At 41.2% G+C, this 23,912-nt stretch overlaps 1 protein-coding gene across 1 annotated transcript in view; it reads left to right on the top strand.

Annotated features, from left to right (window-relative positions):
- Window positions 1-787: 787 nt before the first annotated feature.
- Window positions 788-23,912, top strand: part of tbata (thymus, brain and testes associated) — a 24,137-nt gene continuing 1,012 nt past the window's right edge. Inside the window, exons 1-8 of the mRNA XM_058406979.1 lie at window positions 788-1,568; window positions 5,674-5,872; window positions 7,041-7,211; window positions 7,417-7,511; window positions 12,568-12,756; window positions 22,307-22,388; window positions 23,263-23,395; window positions 23,731-23,783. Coding sequence (XP_058262962.1) covers window positions 1,095-1,568; window positions 5,674-5,872; window positions 7,041-7,211; window positions 7,417-7,511; window positions 12,568-12,756; window positions 22,307-22,388; window positions 23,263-23,395; window positions 23,731-23,783 — 1,396 coding nt within the window. The 5' untranslated portion in view covers window positions 788-1,094. The remainder of the gene's footprint in view (window positions 1,569-5,673; window positions 5,873-7,040; window positions 7,212-7,416; window positions 7,512-12,567; window positions 12,757-22,306; window positions 22,389-23,262; window positions 23,396-23,730; window positions 23,784-23,912) is intronic.

Here is a 23,912-nt window from a genome sequence, read left to right as displayed (position 1 = left end):
ATGGATGGATGGATGGATAGATAGATAGATAGATAGATAGATAGATAGATAGATAGATAGATAGATAGATAGATAGATAGATAGATAGATAGATAGATAGATAGATAAACACCATCTGAGAAAATTAACAGGTAGCCAGTAGCTGAAATTAAATCATTATAAACACTGAGAGTGGGATTATAAGAAGAGAAGAGACTCAATGGCAGGTAGTTGGGTGCCGATGATGTGTTGGGCAGTTCTCACAACCCTTTGCAGTGATTTCTTTTCACACACCATGGAGCTGCTGTGCCACACTGTGATGGAGCTCATCAAGATGCTCTCAATGATGCAGTGGTAAAAGTTGGTCAGGATCTTGGGGGATAGGTGAACTTTCTTCAGTCTCCTTAGGAAGTAAAGATACTGTTGCGCCTTCCGAACCAGAGTTGAGTTCAGATGCCAGGACAGATCCTCAGAGATGTGGACACCCAGGAACTTAAAGCTGGAGACACGCTCTACTTCAGACCAGTTGATGTAAATAGGGGAGTGTCTGTTGCTGTTAGATTTCCAGAAGTCCATGATGAGCTCTTTGGTCTTTGTGGCGTTGAGGATGAGGTGGTTCATGGAACACCATGCCGACAGGCTTTGGATCTCCTCCCTGTAGGCCGATTCATCATTGTTGCTGATTCGGCCAACAGCTGTGGTATCATCTGTATACTTCATGAAGATGTTGGAGTTATGTTGCAGAACACAGTCATGGGTGAACAGGGAGTAGAGCAGTGGGCTCAGCACACAGCCTTGCGGGACACCGGTGTTCAGGATGAGGGTTGAGGATATGTGATTACCCAACCTTACAGACTGAGGTCGATTTGTTAAAAAGTCCATAATCCAGCTGCATATGGATGTGCAGATACCCAGGTCACTGAGCTGAGTGGTCAGTTTATTAGGGACAACTGTATTAAAAGCAGAGCTGATGTCAATGAACAACATCTGAATGTATGTATTGTTATTAACGTCCTCTGTTGACCTATTTGGGCGGTAGGCAAACTGATGTGGGTCCAGTGTAGGTGGGAGACATACTATGACTTAGAAGTGGCTTCTCAAAGCACTTCATAACAATGGGAGTGAGTGCAACAGGGCGGAAATCGTTCAGACACTCTGCAGAAGAATGCTTGGGCACTGGGATGATGGTTGTAGTCTTCAGACATGTTGGAACAGTGGCCTGGGCCAGTGACAGGTTGAATATGTCAGTGAAGACCTGCGCCAGTTGGTCAGCACAACTCTTGAGCACACGTCAGGGTATGCCATCAGGACCAACTGACTCACGTGGATCTACTCTGCTCAGTGCTAAGTTTATCTCTGTTGTGGAGAGTGATGTGTTTGTGTGTATGTGTGTGTGTGTGAGTGTGTGTGTGTGTGTCTATGAATGTGTGTGTGTGTGTGTGAAAGCTTTTAAACACAGAGTCGTGGCCATGTTAATTGTGTGTTTCCTAGTAACAATACACACACACAGCAGTGAGGGGATTAGTGCAGATCTCGAGGAACAACAAACCTACAGCAAAGCGAGAGGGACAGAGAGAGAGGGAGACGAGGTGAGTTATCATTTCATATTAATAATCATCTGTGTGTGTGTGCATGTGTGTGTGTGTGTGTGTGTGTGTGTTAGTTATCAGTTATGAATGGAATGTTTCTAATTAAAACATTCCTGCAGACGAGAGACTGAGCAACATCCTACACACTGTATCTACACTCTACTGTAACACAACACATTACACTGAAACACACAACACTACACTACACAACACTACAACATGACACACAACACTACAACACACAACACTACACAACACTACACAACACTATACTAGTAGATACACTAGTATCTACACTCTACTGTAACACAACACATTACACTGAAACACACAACACTACACTACACAACACTACAACACGACACACAACACTACAACACTACAACACACAACACTACACTACACAACACTACAACACACAACACTACACTACACAACACTACACAACACTATACTAGTAGATACACTAGTATCTACACTCTACTGTAACACAACACATTACACTGAAACACACAACACTACAACACACAACACTACACTACAACACACAACACTACACTACAACACTACACTACAACACACAACACTACACTACAACACACAACAGTACACTACAACACTACAACACACAACACTACACTACAACACACAACACTACACTACAACACTACACTACAACACACAACACTACACTACAACACACAACACACAACACTAACACTACAACACACAATGGTTACACAACACACAACACTAACACTACAACACACAACACTACACTACAACACTACAACACACAACACTACACTACAACACTACAACACACAACACTACACTACAACACACAACACTGCACTACAACACTACACTACAACACTACAACACACAACACTACACTACAACACACAACACTACACTACAACACACAACACTGCACTACAACACTACACTACAACACTACAACACACAACACTACACTACAACACACAACACTACACTACAACACACAACAGTACACTACAACACTACAACACACAACACTACACTACAACACACAACACTACACTACAACAGTACACTACAACACAAAACACTACAACACTACACTACAACACACAACAGTACACTACAACAACACACAACACTACACTACAACACACAACAGTACACTACAACAACACACAACAGTACACTACAACACTACAACACACAACACTACACTACAACAACACTACACTACAACACACAGCAGTACACTACAACACTACAACACACAACACTACACTACAACACACAACACTACACTACAACAGTACACTACAACACAAAACACTACAACACTACACTACAACACACAACACTACACTACAACACACAACACTACACTACAACAGTACACTACAACACACAACAGTACACTACAACACAAAACACTACAACACTACACTACAACACACAACAGTACACTACAACACTACACTACACTACAACACTACACTACAACACTACACTACAACACTACACTACAACACACAACACTACATTACAACACTACACTACAACACACAACACTACACTACAACACACAACACTACACTACAACACTACACTACAACACACAACACTACACTACAACACACAACAGTACACTACAACACTACACTACAACACACAACACTACACTACAACACTACACTACAACACTACACTACAACACACAACACTACACTACAACACACAACACTACACTACAACACTACACTACAACACACAACACTACACTACAACACTACACTACAACACACAACACTACACTACAACACTACACTACAACACACAACAGTACACTACAACACTACACTACAACAACACACAACACTACACTACAACACACAACAGTACACTACAACACTACACTACAACACACAACACTACACTACAACACACAACACTACACTACAACACTACACTACAACACACAACACTACACTACAACACTACAACACACAACAGTACACTACAACACTACAACACACAACACTACACTACAACACACAACAGTACACTACAACACTACACTACAACACACAACAGTACACTACAACACTACATTACAACACACAACACTACACTACAACACTACAACACACAACAGTACACTACAACACTACAACACACAACAGTACACTACAACACACAACACTACACTACAACACTACACTACAACACACAACAGTACACTACAACACTACACTACAACACACAACACTACACTACAACACTACACTACAACACACAACAGTACACTACAACACTACACTACAACACACAACACTACACTACAACACTACAACACACAACACTACACTACAACAACACACAACACTACACTACAACACACAACAGTACATTACAACACTACAACACACAACACTACACTACAACACACAACACTACACTACAACACTACAACACACAACACTACACTACAACACACAACAGTACACTACAACACTACATTACAACACACAACACTACACTACAACACTACAACACACAACACTACACTACAACACACAACAGTACACTACAACACTACAACACACAACAGTACACTACAACACTACAACACACAACAGTACACTACAACACACAACAGTACACTACAACACTACACTACAACACACAACACTACACTACAACACTACACTACAACACACAACAGTACACTACAACACACAACACTACACTACAACACTACAACACACAACACTACACTACAACAACACACAACACTACACTACAACACACAACAGTACATTACAACACTACAACACACAACACTACACTACAACACACAACACTACACTACAACACTACAACACACAACACTACACTACAACACACAACAGTACACTACAACACTACAACACAAAACACTACAACACTACAATACAACACTACAACACACAACACTACACTACAACACACAACAGTACAATACAACACTACAACATACAACATTACACTACAACACTACAACACAAAACACTACAACACTACAATACAACACTACGACACACAACACTACACAAAACTACAACACACAACACTACACTACAACACACAACACTACACTACAACACACAACACTACACTACAACACACAACAGTACAATACAACACTACAACATACAACATTACACTACAACACTACAACACAAAACACTACAACACTACAATACAACACTATGACACACAACACTACACAAAACTACAACACACAACACTACACTACAACACACAACACTACACTATAACACTACACTACAACACACAACAGTACACTACAACACAAAACACTACAATACTACAACACACAACACTACACAACACTGCAACAGTACACTACAACACTACAAAACACTACAACACCCAACACTACACAACACTACAACACACAACACTACACTACAACACACAACACTACACTACAACACTACAACACACAACACTACAACACTACAATACAACACTACAACACCCAGCACTACACAAAACTACAACACACAACACTACACAACACTACAACACTACACTATAACACTACACTGTATCTACACTCTACTGTAACACAACACATTACACTGAAACACACAACACACAACAATAATTTTTTATTTAATTGATTATTATTATTATTATCTAAATTTTTCTGTTTATTAAATATTTGAATTTTGCTGGTCTGATCTTAATGTTTTTTAGCATTATTATTTATTTATTTATTTATGATTTTTTTCATCTATACATTCAGAATATAAGTAATAAAATTTTTCATGTTTAAAGTTAAAAATCTCCCATCAGTCATCAGTTGAGCAATAAGCTGAGATCATGAGTGTGATTTATCTAAAGAAGAGAACATTTGAGATCTTCTGAAGAAGCTCCACTGATGCTAACACCATGGTAACATGGTCAGTGGTCATGTTTTCAGTCTGTATGTTAAACACTGATGGTCAGTAGGATCAGAATCTCCAGCAGAACCAAAATCCTCCCTCTGAGCTGCAGGTCACTGACCGGTTGTTGTTGTTGTGTTTCTCCTGCTCAGGTCATGGAGCTGACTCAGGGACGAGAGACAGACGAGCAGGAAGCCTTGAAGAATCAGACCCTGAAGACCTTCATGTCCGATCTAAAGAAGGGAAGTCCGAGAGTCAGCACTAGCAGCGGCGCTCGCTTTGGCACGCTCAGCCATCACTCGTTCTTCTCCAGACACAACCCTCACCCTCACAGAGTCAGACACATATCTGGTGAGCTTCAGGATCCTCTCACACACTGCTCCTCAAACTCCACGCTGACCTGCTTACTCCAAACTCTGGATATCTGAGGGCACCTGAGAAGGGCAAAGGGTCAGGAGAAGGTTGTGTAGTCTGGAGAAGGTTGTGTATTCTGGAGAAAGTTGTGTAGTCAGGAGGTTGTGTAGACAGGGGAAGGTTGTGTAGTCAGGAGAAAGTTGTGTTAGACAGGAGGTTGTGTAGACAGGAGACGGTTGTGTAGTCTGGAACAAGTTGTGTAGTCAGGAGAAGGTTGTGTAGTCAGGAGGTTGTGTAGACAGGAGACGGTTGTGTAGTCTGGAACAAGTTGTGTAGTCAGGAGAAGGTTGTGTAGACAGGAGGTTGTGTAGTCTGGAGAAGGTTGTGTAGTCTAGAGAAGGTTGTGTAGTCAGGAGGTTGTGTAGACAGGAGACGGTTGTGTAGTCTGGAACAAGTTGTGTAGTCAGGAGAAGGTTGTGTAGACAGGAGGTTGTGTAGTGAGGAGAATGTTGTGTAGTCTGTTACTGTATCTGTTATAATGTTAGTGTGTGTTAGATTGTGTTAATTTGCATTAATGTATTGCAGTGTGTTAGTATTTTAGAATGTGTCAGTTTGTGTGATAACTAACACACACACACACACACTGTTGTAGAAACCAGTCTGTTTAGGTTTAACAGGCCAGTGACACACAATGGATTTGTTCTACCATAAACACACACACACACAATGCATACTCTACGTATGTATATATGTATGTGTGTATGTGTGTGTGTGTCTGTGTGTGTGTATGTATGTGTGTGTGTATGTGTGTATGTATGTGTGTGTGTGTATGTGTGTGTGTGTGTGTGTGTGTATGTGTGTGTATGTGTGTGTGTGTGTGTGTGTGTGTGTTGTACGAGTTGACCTTATTAAAACAGCAAGCCATCAATACACACAGTGACCTTTAAAAATTTCAGTGTCACAGCTAACACATACACACACACACACACACACACAAACACACACACACACACACACTGGATTGTTCTTCTAGAGAATAATATAAGAGAGAGAGAGAGAGAAGAGAGTGTGTGATGTATCTGATGTATATGTGTGAGTGATGTATATGTGTGTGTGTGTGTGTGTGTGTGTGTGTGTGTGTGTGTGTGAGTGTGTGTATCTGCAGGTTTGAATGGCAGTCCTGTGTGTATAGTGAATGATGACTGGTACAGCTGCACTCCTCTGTTCCCACATCCACTGATCAGGAGTCAGGTGACCTCTGGGGCCACACCCACCTCCACCTCAGTCCTGTCTCACCCCACCCATCCCCGAGCTGACAGAGCCAAGCCAGGTGCAGGTGAGAGATGAAGACCAGCATTACAGCACTGACCACTGCTTTTTTTACTGTAACAGCAGCTCTCCCTCTGCTACCTTATGGTTTCCATGGTAACCGCTGATTCACAGGGACGTGTAAAGAACAGAACATGAGTGTCATAAGGTTCTAGAGGAACAGGTTTGTCTTTCATCTAAACATCTGATTGTTTCATTCTTCTCTTCTGCAGCTCTGATTTCTGAAGCCTGGAGAGAGGAACTGAAGGACCTGGCAACCAAAGTCAGTCTCTCAGCTGCAGCTCCGAGTAAAAGATCTGAACACGAGGTAGGGGAACATCCACACCTTCATTAGATTAAACCAGTATAAGGATGAGGTGAGAAGCAGGTGAGAAGATTATGAGGTATAAAGAGATGAAGGATGATGGAGGTCTGTGACCATGCAGTAGAAGTTCAGGATGAAGAATTCTCTGAATAAACTGAAGACTAATATTTTGTTTAATATCTGGAGATCAATAATCCAGGAGGTGTTGAGTGTATTCTGTATGACTGAGCCCAAAGTTCTCTTCAGACACAGAGCAGACAGGAAATTATGTCATTGATGATGTCAGTGGCGGTCAGTGATGATGTGATGGTGATGTCAGTGATGTCAGTGAAGGTGTGATGATGATGATGTCAGTGATGTCAGTAATGATGTGGTGACAATGTCAGTGATGATATGGTGATGATGCCAGTGATGATGTCAGTGGTGGTATGTTGATGATATCAGTGATGATGCCAGTGATGATGTCAGTGGTGGTATGTTGATGATATCAGTGATGATGTAGTGATGATGTCAGTGATGGTATGGTGATGATGTCAGTGATGTCAGTGATGGTGTGGTGATATTAGTGATGATGTCAGTGATGGTGTGACGATGTGGTGATATCAGTGATGTCAGTGATGATGTGATGATGATGTCAGTGATGATGTGATAATGTCAGGGATGTCAGAGATGATATGATGATGATGTGGTGATGATGTCAGATTTGATGTGGTGATGATGTCAGTGATGATATGATAATGATGTGGTGATGATGTCAGTGATGTGGTGATGATGTCAGTGATTATGTGGTGATGTTAGTGATGATGTGGTGATGTCAGTGATGATGTCATTGATGATGTGGTGATGATGTCAGTGATGATATGATGATGATGTGGTGATGGTGTCAGTGATGATGTGGTGATGATGTCAGTGATTATGTGGTGATGTTAGTGATGATGTCATGATGTCAGTGATGATGTCATTGATGATGTGGTGATGATGTCAGTGATGATATGATGATGATGTGGTGATGGTGTCAGTGATGATGTGGTGATGATGTCAGTGATGATATGATGATGATGTGGTGATGGTGTCAGTGAAGATATGATGATGATGTGGTGAAGATGTCAGTGATGATGTGGTGATGATGTCAGTGATTATGTGGTGATGTTAGTGATGATGTGGTGATGTCAGTGATGATGTCATTGATGATGTGGTGATGATGTCAGTGATGATATGATGATGATGTGGTGATGGTGTCCGTGATGATGTGGTGATGATGTGGTGATGTCAGTGATGATGTGGTGATGATAATGGTGTCAATGATGTGGTGATGTCAGTGATGATGTGGTGATGATAATGGTGTCAATGATGTGGTGATAATGTGGTGATGATGTCAGTGATGATGTGGTGATGATGTCAGTGATGATGTGGTGATGATGTCAGTGATGATGTCAGTGATGATGTGGTGATGATGTCAGTGATGATGTGGTGATAATGTGGTGATGATGTGGTGATGATGTCAGTGATGATGTGGTGATGATGTCAGTGATGGTGTAGTGATAATGTGGTGATGATGTCAGTGATGACGTGGTGATGATGTGGTGATAATGTGGTGATGATGTCAGTGATGATGTGGTGATGATGTCAGTGATGATGTCAGTAATGGTATGGTGATGATGTGGTGATGTGGTGATAATGTGGTGGTGATGTCAGTGATGATCTGGTGATGATGTCAGTGATGATGTCAGTAATGGTATGGTGATGATGTGGTGATGTGGTGATAATGTCAGTGATGATGTCAGTAATGGTATGGTGATGATGTGGTGATGATGTCAGAGATGATGTGGTGATGATGTCAGTGATGATGTGGTGATAATGTGGTGATGATGTGGTGATGTCAGTGATGGTATGGTGATGATGTGGTGATGATGTTAGTGATGATGTGGTGATAATGTGGTGATAATGTGGTGATGATGTGGTGATGTCAGTGATGATGTGGTGATGATGTCAGTGATGATGTGGAGATGATGTCAGTGATGGTATGGTGATGTGGTGATGATATCAGTGATGATGTGTTGATGTCAGTGATGATGTGGTGATAATGTGGTGATGATGTGGTGATGTCAGTGATGATATGATGATGATGATGATGATGATGATGATGATGATGTGGTGATGTCAGTGATGATGTGGTGATGGTGTCAGTGATAATGTGGTGATGATGTGGTGATGATGTGGTGATGATGTCAGTGATGATGTGGTGATGTCAGTGATGATGTGGTGATGATGTCAGTGATGATATGATGATGATGTGGTGATGATGTCAGTGATGGTGTGGTGATGATGTGGTGATGATGTCAATGATGATTTGGTGATAATGTGGTGATGTCAGTGATGATGTCAATGATGATGTGGTGATGATGTCAGTGATGGTATGGTGATGATGTCAGTGATGATGTGGTGATGATGTGGTGATGTCAGTGATGATGTTAGTGATGGTATAGTGATGATGTGGTAATGATATCAGTGATGATGTCAGTGATGGTATGGTGATGATGTCAGTGATGATATGATGTCAGTGGTGATGATGTCAGTGATTATGTGGTGATGATGTCAGTGATGGTCAGAGATGATGTGGTGATGATGTCAGTGATGATGTGGTGATAATGTGGTGATGATGTGGTGATGTCAGTGATGGTATGGTGATGATGTGGTGATGATGTTAGTGATGATGTGGTGATAATGTGGTGATAATGTGGTGATGATGTGGTGATGTCAGTGATGATGTGGTGATGATGTCAGTGATGATGTGGAGATGATGTCAGTGATGATGTCAGTGATGGTATGGTGATGTGGTGATGATGTCAGTGATGATGTGTTGATGATGTCAGTGATGATGTGGTGATGGTCAGTGATGATGTGGTGATAATGTGGTGATAATGTGGTGATGATGTCAGTGATGATGTGGTGATGTCAGTGATGATATGATGATGATGATGATGATGATGTGGTGATGTCAGTGATGATGTGGTGATGGTGTCAGTGATAATGTGGTGATGATGTGGTGATGATGTGGTGATGGTGTCAGTGATAATGTGGTGATGATGTGGTGATGATGTGGTGATGATGTCAGTGATGATGTGGTGATGTCAGTGATGATGTGGTGATGATGTCAGTGATGATATGATGATGATGTGGTGATGTCAGTGATGATGTGGTGATGGTGTCAGTGATAATGTGGTGATGATGTGGTGATGGTGTCAGTGATAATGTGGTGATGATGTGGTGATGATGTGGTGATGATGTCAGTGATGATGTGGTGATGTCAGTGATGATGTGGTGATGATGTCAGTGATGATATGATGATGATGTGGTGATGATGTCAGTGATGGTGTGGTGATGATGTGGTGATGATGTCAATGATGATTTGGTGATAATGTGGTGATGTCAGTGATGATGTCAATGATGATGTGGTGATGATGTCAGTGATGATGTGGTGATAATGTGGTGATGATGTGGTGATGTCAGTGATGGTATGGTGATGATGTCAGTGATGATGTGGTGATGATGTGGTGATGTCAGTGATGATGTTAGTGATGGTATAGTGATGATGTGGTAATGATATCAGTGATGATGTCAGTGATGGTATGGTGATGATGTCAGTGATGATATGATGTCAGTGATGATGATGTGGTGATGATGTCAGTGATAATGTGGTGATGATGTCAGTGATGGTATGCTGATGATGTGGCGATGATGTCAGTGATTATGTGGTGATGATGTCAGTGATGATGTGATGATGATGTCAGTGATGATGTCAGTGATGGTATGGTGATGATGTGATGATGTCAGTGATGATATGATGATGATATGGTGATGATGTCAGTGATAATGTGGTGATGTCAGTGATGATGCCAGTGATGGTATGCTGATGATGTGGTGATGATGTCAGTGATGATGTGGTGATGTGGTGGATATGTTGGGGTTTGGTTATCTCTCTATCTGGTCTGTTGGAGTGACTCACAGGTGTAGGAGGTAAATATGTTCCTGGACTCTGCCTGAGCTTCTCCACCTCCACCAGCTTGAGTCTAAACGCACAGTGACAGCTGTCATGGTCTCATATCTTATATGTCATATTTTCTGAAGTGGAACCTTTGGATCTGCTGGAGCTCATCATCCAGCTCACCCTGCCTGAGGACCTCATCTTCTCTTCTCATAATAAGCTGGGGGTTTTTTGGACACTCTTCGCCTCCAGCTGAAGATAATGAACTCAGAGAAGATGTTAAGTTTATGGTGTATGTCCTGTCTGGACATCAGGAAGCTCATTACTTCTTTACTCAGCCTGCTGCAGGAGGCAGGAGTTCAGGTGAAACTGAGTCATCTGCTCATCTTCTTATGGCCCTCTGCTCCATTCCTTAGCTCTGCTCTCGGACCATTCAGTAGCAAATAATGAAAGGTTATGAGAAATATGAGCTTTAATTAATATAATTTTCTGTGAGGTGACTGAAGGCCATTAGCAAGTTCTTTCTCTCTGCTCTCTCATGTGTGTTGAAGGTCTGGTTCAGAATCCAGAGAGCTTCTTGAATCAGCGAGATGTTCAGGAGAGAACAGAGAGTCAGAGACTGTTTCCTCATGGTTGCTGTCATGCTGCGTATGTTTCTAGCGTCAGTCACACTTTTATCCTCTGCCTTCTAGCTTAGTGGAAACATCTTCTTCTGATCCAGATCAGAGACTCGCATCACTGCTGTAATGAGTCCAACTGGAGCATGTGATTGTTTTCATTTTCAGTGCTGTATGATCAGGACAGTAATAAGCTGACACGTAATAATTATGTCACAATGTACTTCCATTGCCAAGGCCAACCATCTGACTACAGATGCACTGGCCCCTCCCCAGCCCTCCCAGGCCCCTCCCCATCCCCCTCAAGTCCCTCCTCAGAACAGCCAGTGAGTCAGTCACTTCTGTACAGGAACATTACAGCATCACACATCTGAATATTCTGACCAGTGGCTGATTTCCCACGATTCCTCAGATTCAGATAAATGTGTATTTGTTGTATTTGTGTGTATTTGTGCAGCCCAGTGAGGAGGAGCCGGTATGCAGGAAGACTCAGTACTCATCTGAAACGGGTCGCATCATTCCTCCAACATCCTGGAGAACCAAACGCCGTGACTTCCACACTGCAAACACACGCCCAGGAACTCATGGACCACAGACTGCACACCTACAACCAGGAGGCATCAGTTTGGAGGGGCAGGAGCTCAGGGTAACTCACATGAACACTCACAAACACACCTCTACACACTTTAACACACCTCTACACACTTTAACACACCTCTACACACTTTAACACACCTCTACACATTTTAACACACCTCAACACACTTTAACACACCTCTACACACTTTAACACCTCAACACACTTTAACACACCTCTACACACTTTAACACACCTCTATACACTTTAACACACCTCAACACACTTTAACACACCTCTACACACTTTAACACACCTCTATACACTTCAACACACCTCAACACACTTTAACACACCTCTACACACTTCAACACACCTTTACACACTTTAACACACCTCAACACCCTTTAACACACCTCTACACACTTTAACACACCTCAACATACTTTAACACACCTTTACACACTTTAACACACCTCTACACACTTCAACACACCTCTACACACTTTAACACACCTCAACATACTTTAACACACCTCTACACACTTTAACACACGTCTATACACTTTAACACACCTCTATACACTTTAACACACCTCAACACACTTTAACACACCTCTACACACTTTAACACACCTCTATACACTTTAACACACCTCAACACACTTTAACACACCTCTACACACTTTAACACACCTCTACACACTTTAACACACCTCTATACACTTTAACACACCTCTATACACTTTAACACACCTCAACACACTTTAACACACCTCTACACACTTTAACACACCTCTATACACTTCAACACACCTCAACACACTTTAACACACCTCTACACACTTCAACACACCTCTACACACTTTAACACACCTCTACACACTTTAACACACCTCTATACACTTCAACACACCTCTACACACTTTAACACACCTCAACACACTTTAACACACCTCTATACACTTCAACACACCTCTACACACTTTAACACACCTCTACACACTTCAACACACCTCTACACACTTTAACACACCTCTACACACTTTAACACACCTCTATACACTTCAACACACCTCTACACACTTTAACACACCTCAACACACTTTAACACACCTCTATACACTTCAACACACCTCTACACACTTTAACACACCTCTACACACTTTAACACACCTCAACACACTTTAACACACCTCTACACACTTCAACACACCTCTACACACTTTAACACACCTCTACACACTTTAACACACCTCTATACACTTCAACACACCTCTACACACTTTAACACACCTCTACACACTTTAACACACCTCTACACACTTTAACACACCTCAACACACTTTAACACACCTCTACACACTTCAACACACCTCTACACACTTTAACACACCTCTACACACTTTAACACACCTCTATACACTTCAACACACCTCTACACACTTTAACACACCTCTACACACTTTAACACACCTCAACACACTTTAACACACCTCTATACACTTCAACACACCTCTACACACTTTAACACACCTCAACACACTTTAACACACCTCTATACACTTCAACACACCTCTACACACTTTAACACCTCTACACACTTCAACACACCTCTACACACTTTAACACCTCTATACACTTCAACACACCTCTACACACTTCAACACACCTTTACACACTTTAACACACCTCAACACCCTTTAACACACCTCAACACACTTTAACACACCTCTATACACTTCAACACACCTCTACACACTTTAACACACCTCTACACACTTTAACACACCTCTATACACTTCAACACACCTCTACACACTTTAACACACCTCAACACACTTTAACACACCTCTATACACTTCAACACACCTTTACACACTTTAACACACCTCAACACACTTTAACACACCTCTATACACTTCAACACACCTCTACACACTTTAACACACCTCTACACACTTTAACACACCTCTATACACTTCAACACACCTCTACACACTTTAACACACCTCAACACACTTTAACACACCTCTATACACTTCAACACACCTCTACACACTTTAACACACCTCTACACACTTTAACACACCTCTACACACTTTAACACACCTCAACACACTTTAACACACCTCTATACACTTCAACACACCTCTACACACTTTAACACACCTCTACACACTTTAACACACCTCTATACACTTCAACACACCTCAACACACTTTAACACACCTCTACACACTTTAACACACCTCTATACACTTCAACACACCTCTACACATTTTAACACACCTCAACACACTTTAACACCTCTACACACTTCAACACACCTCTACACCCTTTAACACACCTCTACACACTTCAACACACCTCAACACACTTTAACACACCTCAACACACTTCAACACACCTCTACACCCTTTAACACACCTCAACACACTTCAACACACCTCTACACACTTCAACACACCTCTACACACTTTAACACACCTCTACACACTTCAACACACCTTTACACACTTTAACACACCTCAACACCCTTTAACACACCTCTACACACTTTAACACACCTCAACATACTTTAACACACCTTTACACACTTTAACACACCTCTACACACTTCAACACACCTCTACACACTTTAACACACCTCAACATACTTTAACACACCTCTACACACTTTAACACACCTCTATACACTTTAACACACCTCTATACACTTTAACACACCTCAACACACTTTAACACACCTCTACACACTTTAACACACCTCTATACACTTTAACACACCTCAACACACTTTAACACACCTCTATACACTTCAACACACCTCTACACCCTTTAACACACCTCTACACACTTCAACACACCTTTACACACTTTAACACACCTCAACACCCTTTAACACACCTCTACACACTTTAACACACCTCAACACCCTTTAACACACCTTTACACACTTTAACACACCTCAACACACTTCAACACACCTCTACACCCTTTAACACACCTCAACACACTTCAACACACCTCTACACACTTCAACACACCTCTACACACTTTAACACACCTCTACACACTTCAACACACCTTTACACACTTTAACACACCTCAACACCCTTTAACACACCTCTACACACTTTAACACACCTCAACATACTTTAACACACCTTTACACACTTTAACACACCTCTACACACTTCAACACACCTCTACACACTTTAACACACCTCAACACACTTTAACACACCTCTATACACTTCAACACACCTCTACACACTTTAACACACCTCTACACACTTTAACACACCTCTATACACTTCAACACACCTCTACACACTTTAACACACCTCAACACACTTCAACACACCTCTACACACTTCAACACACCTCTATACACTTCAACACACCTCTACACACTTTAACACACCTCTACACACTTTAACACACCTCAACACACTTTAACACACCTCTACACACTTCAACACACCTCTACACACTTTAACACACCTCTACACACTTTAACACACCTCTATACACTTCAACACACCTCTACACACTTTAACACACCTCTACACACTTCAACACACCTCTACACACTTTAACACACCTCAACACACTTTAACACACCTCTACACACTTCAACACACCTCTACACACTTTAACACACCTCTACACACTTCAACACACCTTTACACACTTTAACACACCTCAACACCCTTTAACACACCTCTACACACTTTAACACACCTCAACATACTTTAACACACCTTTACACACTTTAACACACCTCTACACACTTCAACACACCTCTACACACTTTAACACACCTCTATACACTTCAACACACCTCTACACACTTTAACACACCTCTACACACTTCAACACACCTCTACACACTTTAACACACCTCAACACACTTTAACACACCTCTACACACTTCAACACACCTCTACACACTTTAACACACCTCTACACACTTCAACACACCTTTACACACTTTAACACACATCAACACCCTTTAACACACCTCTACACACTTTAACACACCTCAACATACTTTAACACACCTTTACACACTTTAACACACCTCTACACACTTCAACACACCTCTACACACTTTAACACACCTCAACATACTTTAACACACCTCTACACACTTTAACACACCTCTATACACTTTAACACACCTCTATACACTTTAACACACCTCAACACACTTTAACACACCTCTACACACTTTAACACACCTCTATACACTTTAACACACCTCAACACACTTTAACACACCTCTACACACTTTAACACACCTCTACACACTTTAACACACCTCTATACACTTTAACACACCTCTATACACTTTAACACACCTCAACACACTTTAACACACCTCTACACACTTTAACACACCTCTATACACTTTAACACACCTCTATACACTTTAACACACCTCTATACACTTTAACACACCTCAACATACTTTAACACACCTCTATACACTTTAACACACCTCAACATACTTTAACACACCTCTATACACTTTAACACACCTCAACATACTTTAACACACCTCTACACACTTTAACACACCTCTATACACTTTAACACACCTCTATACACTTTAACACACCTCAACATACTTTAACACACCTCTATACACTTTAACACACCTCTATACACTTTAACACACCTCAACATACTTTAACACACCTCTATACACTTTAACACACCTCTACACACTTTAACACACCTCTATACACTTTAACACACCTCTACACACTTTAACACACCTCTACACACTTTAACACACCTCTACACACTTTAACACACCTCTATACACTTCAACACACCTCTACACACTTTAACACACCTCAACACACTTTAACACACCTCTATACACTTCAACACACCTCTACACACTTTAACACACCTCTACACACTTCAACACACCTCTACACACTTTAACACACCTCTACACACTTTAACACACCTCTATACACTTCAACACACCTCTACACACTTTAACACACCTCAACACACTTTAACACACCTCTATACACTTCAACACACCTCTACACACTTTAACACACCTCTACACACTTTAACACACCTCAACACACTTTAACACACCTCTACACACTTCAACACACCTCTACACACTTTAACACACCTCTACACACTTTAACACACCTCTACACACTTTAACACACCTCTACACACTTTAACACACCTCTACACACTTCAACACACCTCTACACACTTTAACACACCTCTACACACTTTAACACACCTCTACACACTTTAACACACCTCTATACACTTCAACACACCTCTACACACTTTAACACACCTCTACACACTTTAACACACCTCAACACACTTTAACACACCTCTATACACTTCAACACACCTCTACACACTTTAACACACCTCAACACACTTTAACACACCTCTATACACTTCAACACACCTCTACACACTTTAACACCTCTACACACTTCAACACACCTCTACACACTTTAACACCTCTATACACTTCAACACACCTCTACACACTTCAACACACCTTTACACACTTTAACACACCTCAACACCCTTTAACACACCTCAACACACTTTAACACACCTCTATACACTTCAACACACCTCTACACACTTTAACACACCTCTACACACTTTTACACACCTCTATACACTTCAACACACCTCTACACACTTTAACACACCTCAACACACTTTAACACACCTCTATTCACTTTAACACACCTCTACACACTTTAACACACCTCTACACACTTTAACACACCTCTATACACTTTAACACCTCTACACCCTTTAACACACCTCTACACACTTTAACACACGTCTACACACTTTAACACCTTTACACACTTCAACACACCTCAACACACTTTAACACACCTCTATACACTTTAACACCTCTACACCCTTTAACACACCTCTACACACTTTAACACACCTCTACACACTTTAACACACCTCTACACACTTTAACACACCTCTACACACTTCAACACACCTCTACACACTTTAACACACCTCTACACACTTTAACACACCTCTATACACTTCAACACACCTCAACACACTTTAACACACCTCTACACACTTTAACACACCTCTATACACTTCAACACACCTCTACACACTTTAACACACCTCAACACACTTTAACACACCTCTATACACTTCAACACACCTCTACACCCTTTAACACACCTCTACACACTTCAACACACCTTTACACACTTTAACACACCTCAACACCCTTTAACACACCTCTACACACTTTAACACACCTCAACACCCTTTAACACACCTTTACACACTTTAACACACCTCAACACACTTCAACACACCTCTACACCCTTTAACACACCTCAACACACTTCAACACACCTCTACACACTTCAACACACCTCTACACACTTTAACACACCTCTACACACTTCAACACACCTTTACACACTTTAACACACCTCAACACCCTTTAACACACCTCTACACACTTTAACACACCTCAACATACTTTAACACACCTCTATACACTTTAACACACCTCTACACACTTTAACACACCTCTATACACTTTAACACACCTCTATACACTTTAACACACCTCTATACACTTTAACACACCTCAACATACTTTAACACACCTCTATACACTTTAACACACCTCTATACACTTTAACACACCTCAACACACTTTAACACACCTCTACACACTTTAACACACCTCTACACACTTTAACACACCTCAACACACTTTAACACACCTCTATACACTTCAACACACCTCAACACACTTTAACACACCTCTACACACTTTAACACACCTCTATACACTTCAACACACCTCTACACACTTTAACACACCTCAACACACTTTAACACACCTCTACACACTTTAACACACCTCAACACACTTCAACACACCTCTACACCCTTTAACACACCTCAACACACTTCAACACACCTCTACACACTTCAACACACCTCTACACACTTTAACACACCTCTACACACTTCAACACACCTTTACACACTTTAACACACCTCAACACCCTTTAACACACCTCTACACACTTTAACACACCTCAACATACTTTAACACACCTTTACACACTTTAACACACCTCTACACACTTCAACACACCTCTACACACTTCAACACACCTCAACACACTTTAACACACCTCTACACACTTCAACACACCTCTACACACTTTAACACACCTCTACACACTTTAACACACCTCTACACACTTTAACACACCTCTACACACTTCAACACCTCTACACACTTCAACACACCTCTACACACTTCAACACACCTCAACACACTTTAACACCTCTACACACTTCAACACACCTCTACACACTTCAACACACCTCTACACACTTTAACACACCTCTACACACTTCAACACACCTCTACACACTTCAACACACCTCTACACACTTTAACACACCTCAACACACTTTAACACACCTCTATACACTTCAACACACCTCTACACACTTCAACACACCTCAACACACTTTAACACACCTCTACACACTTTAACACACCTCAACACACTTTAACACACCTCTATACACTTCAACACACCTCTACACACTTTAACACACCTCTACACACTTCAACACACCTCTACACACTTTAACACACCTCTACACACTTCAACACACCTCTACACACTTCAACACACCTCTACACACTTCAACACACCTCAACACACTTTAACACACCTCTACACACTTTAACACACCTCAACACACTTTAACACACCTCTATACACTTCAACACACCTCTACACACTTTAACACACCTCTACACACTTCAACACACCTCTACACACTTTAACACACCTCTACACACTTTAACACACCTCTATACACTTTAACACACCTCTACACACTTTAACACACCTCAACACACTTTAACACACCTCTATACACTTTAACACACCTCAACACACTTTAACACACCTCTACACACTTTAACACACCTCAACACACTTTAACACACCTCTACACACTTTAACACACCTCTACACACTTTAACACACCTCAACACACTTTAACACACCTCTATACACTTCAACACACCTCTATACACTTCAACACACCTCTACACACTTTAACACACCTCAACACACTTTAACACACCTCTATACACTTTAACACACCTCAACACACTTTAACACACCTCTACACACTTTAACACACCTCTATACACTTCAACACACCTCTACACACTTTAACACACCTCAACACACTTTAACACACCTCTATACACTTCAACACACCTCTACACACTTCAACACACCTTTACACAATTTAACACACCTCAACACCCTTTAACACACCTCTATACACTTTAACACACCTCAACACCCTTTACCACACCTTTACACACTTTAACACACCTCAACACACTTCAACACACCTCTACACCCTTTAACACACCTCAACACACTTCAACACACCTCTACACACTTCAACACACCTCTACACACTTTAACACACCTCTACACACTTCAACACACCTTTACACACTTTAACACACCTCAACACCCTTTAACACACCTCTACACACTTTAACACACCTCAACACCCTTTAACACACCTTTACACACTTTAACACACCTCTACACACTTCAACACACCTCTACACCCTTTAACACACCTCAACACACTTCAACACACCTCTACACACTTCAACACACCTCTACACACTTTAACACACCTTTACACACTTTAACACACCTCTACACACTTCAACACACCTCTACACCCTTTAACACACCTCAACACACTTCAACACACCTCTACACACTTCAATACACCTCTACACACTTCAACACACCTCTACACACTTTACCATTTCTCCATCACTGAATTTCTGAGCACCACATGAAGGAGTTTAATGAGGACGGTTTCATCCTCACACACACCTCAGCCTGGGGTTTTGTTTTTATTTGTTACATCAGGTGCAGTATGAATCCAAATCAGACAGAAAATGAGCCAATAGAATTGATTTCACAAATCAGTAAACAGATTATCGGTGAACTGATGACCCTGACCACAGGTCTGATGCCTTTAGACTAGTTTTAAATCATTAAACATGTTGTATTCACTTCCTGTTAACTTCCTGGAAGTGGAGAATTGGCTAGAATTTTCACAGCAGGAGATGAAACATGAAGCTGTAAGAAGGTTCAGTGATACAATCCTCCTCTCTTCTCTCGGACACAGATAACGGTCCTGATGACTGACAGTTCTTCTCCTTCAGTTCACTCGATCAGGACTCGTTCTTTCTGCTTCATGTCTCATCAGAATTCATTCACCTACAGAAAGAAACAAATAAAAAGAATAACTCTTCACACCATTAACACCTTCCAGTTGACATTTCTTATTGATTTGTCTCAGCTGTTATCTAAAGTCCTTCAATTAGCTGAAAAACCTGCTGTCAGATTTATCGACCGCCTCCTGAAAAATAAACAGCAGCTCTTCTAAATAAAGAATGAAATGAGAGAAATATTATTTAACGTCCATCCTGCTGTCTGAGTTCTGCTAATGTTCGGTTCCTCAGGTGTTGGAGTTGCTGTGTCAGATCCTCCAGACGGATTCGCTCTCTCTGGTTCAGCAGTGGCTTCTTCTGGCTGGAGATCGAGGTGAAGACATGATTCACACACACACACACACACAAAGTCATCTCCTACAGAATCTCCACTAATGACACTTAATAATGTGTGAATGTGAACGAGTGTGTTAGGGTTTAATCACTAATCCCGGTCTGATCACCGAGCTTCAGAAACACAGCGGACATGCTGCAGATCAGACAGACTGAACCTTAATCAGACTGCAGCCTTATTCAGACAGGATTAGTTTACACGGAGAAGTGTGTAATATAATTATTACCCAGGTGTCTCTGGGATTTGACTCCATGGTGTATATCACAGTAGAAATAATTCCGGTGTCTGAACTCACGTGTCTGTGAAGATGAAGTTAGATCCTGAGGGAAGAACAGATTTATCTTCAGTCTGATCCACTCAGCGTTCAGTGCTCGTCTCTTCTCGTCTCCTGTGATTAAAACACAGATAACAGAAGATAAAAAGCGACGCTTCCAGAGCTTTTACATAATTATATGTTATTGTAGAAAATCTTCAACCAAATGAGCTTCTGATGTAGGAAAAGTTTCCTGATGTTTCCTGAGGCACAGTGGAACCATGTGAAGCACAACCATACTAAAGTGCTAACAGCTCTGCTAGCGATCATTTATAAATAATAAACATAAACATACAGCATATAAATGACTTTGTGTTTTATATATCAGTGTAAATGTTTTCTCCTTTGATGTTAGCAAAAAATAATAATACTAAACATAATATTATACTCATTATTTATTTACATATTCAAATACTGAAATATTCTTATTCACTGAAATCCCAGTGGAATTTATAGAATTTATTTGGCAGCCTGAGCAGATATATTCATAGTTTATGCTAATTTTAAATGTGTGTGTGTGCGTATGTGTGTGTGTGTCAGAGAAAGAGCTGGTTCTCGGGATGCTCCAGCAGGCCATGTGTGATTCTCCAGCTCTCCTTCAGCAGCCTCAGTTTCCCATGGCGACTCAACCCGAGCCTCCGCTTCAGACATGCAGGAAACGCCGTATGAGGAGGTGATGCTTCATACCACACTGAAGAGTTCAGCACTGGGTTTACTGGGTTTTACTCCAGCAGTGATAATACATCCTGTATACAGTTCCAGACTGGGAGCACTGGGTTTTATTCAGACTGGAACACTTACACACTTCACACACCATGTTCAGTGCTGCTGTATTTACTGGAGCTTCATGTTCAGCTGATTACAATCCCACAGGTTTAGTCCAGACAGGTCTGAGAGGTTCTTCTCCATTAGACACATCTGATCAAACACTCAGCTTTAAAGTGAAACTGGGATAGAAAATAAAGACTAAAGAAGGACACACTGACGCCTCTGACTCTCTCACTGCAGTGTGTGTTCAGCTGGAGAGACGGAGAAAGAGACAGCAGGGAAAGAGAAACCAGGTAATGTGTGTGTGTGTGTGTGTGTTAGTTATAATAGATGAGTGTGACAGATGGATGTGAATAAATCTATGAATAAATATGATCAATGGACAGGTATCTGAATGTGATGATGTCTATCTATCCATCCAT

The sequence above is a fragment of the Hemibagrus wyckioides genome, linkage group LG13, assembly GCF_019097595.1.
Source record: "Hemibagrus wyckioides isolate EC202008001 linkage group LG13, SWU_Hwy_1.0, whole genome shotgun sequence".
Taxonomy (NCBI): domain Eukaryota; kingdom Metazoa; phylum Chordata; class Actinopteri; order Siluriformes; family Bagridae; genus Hemibagrus; species Hemibagrus wyckioides.
Note: the sequence above shows the minus strand (reverse complement) of the source record. Positions and strands in the feature narration are given on the sequence as shown.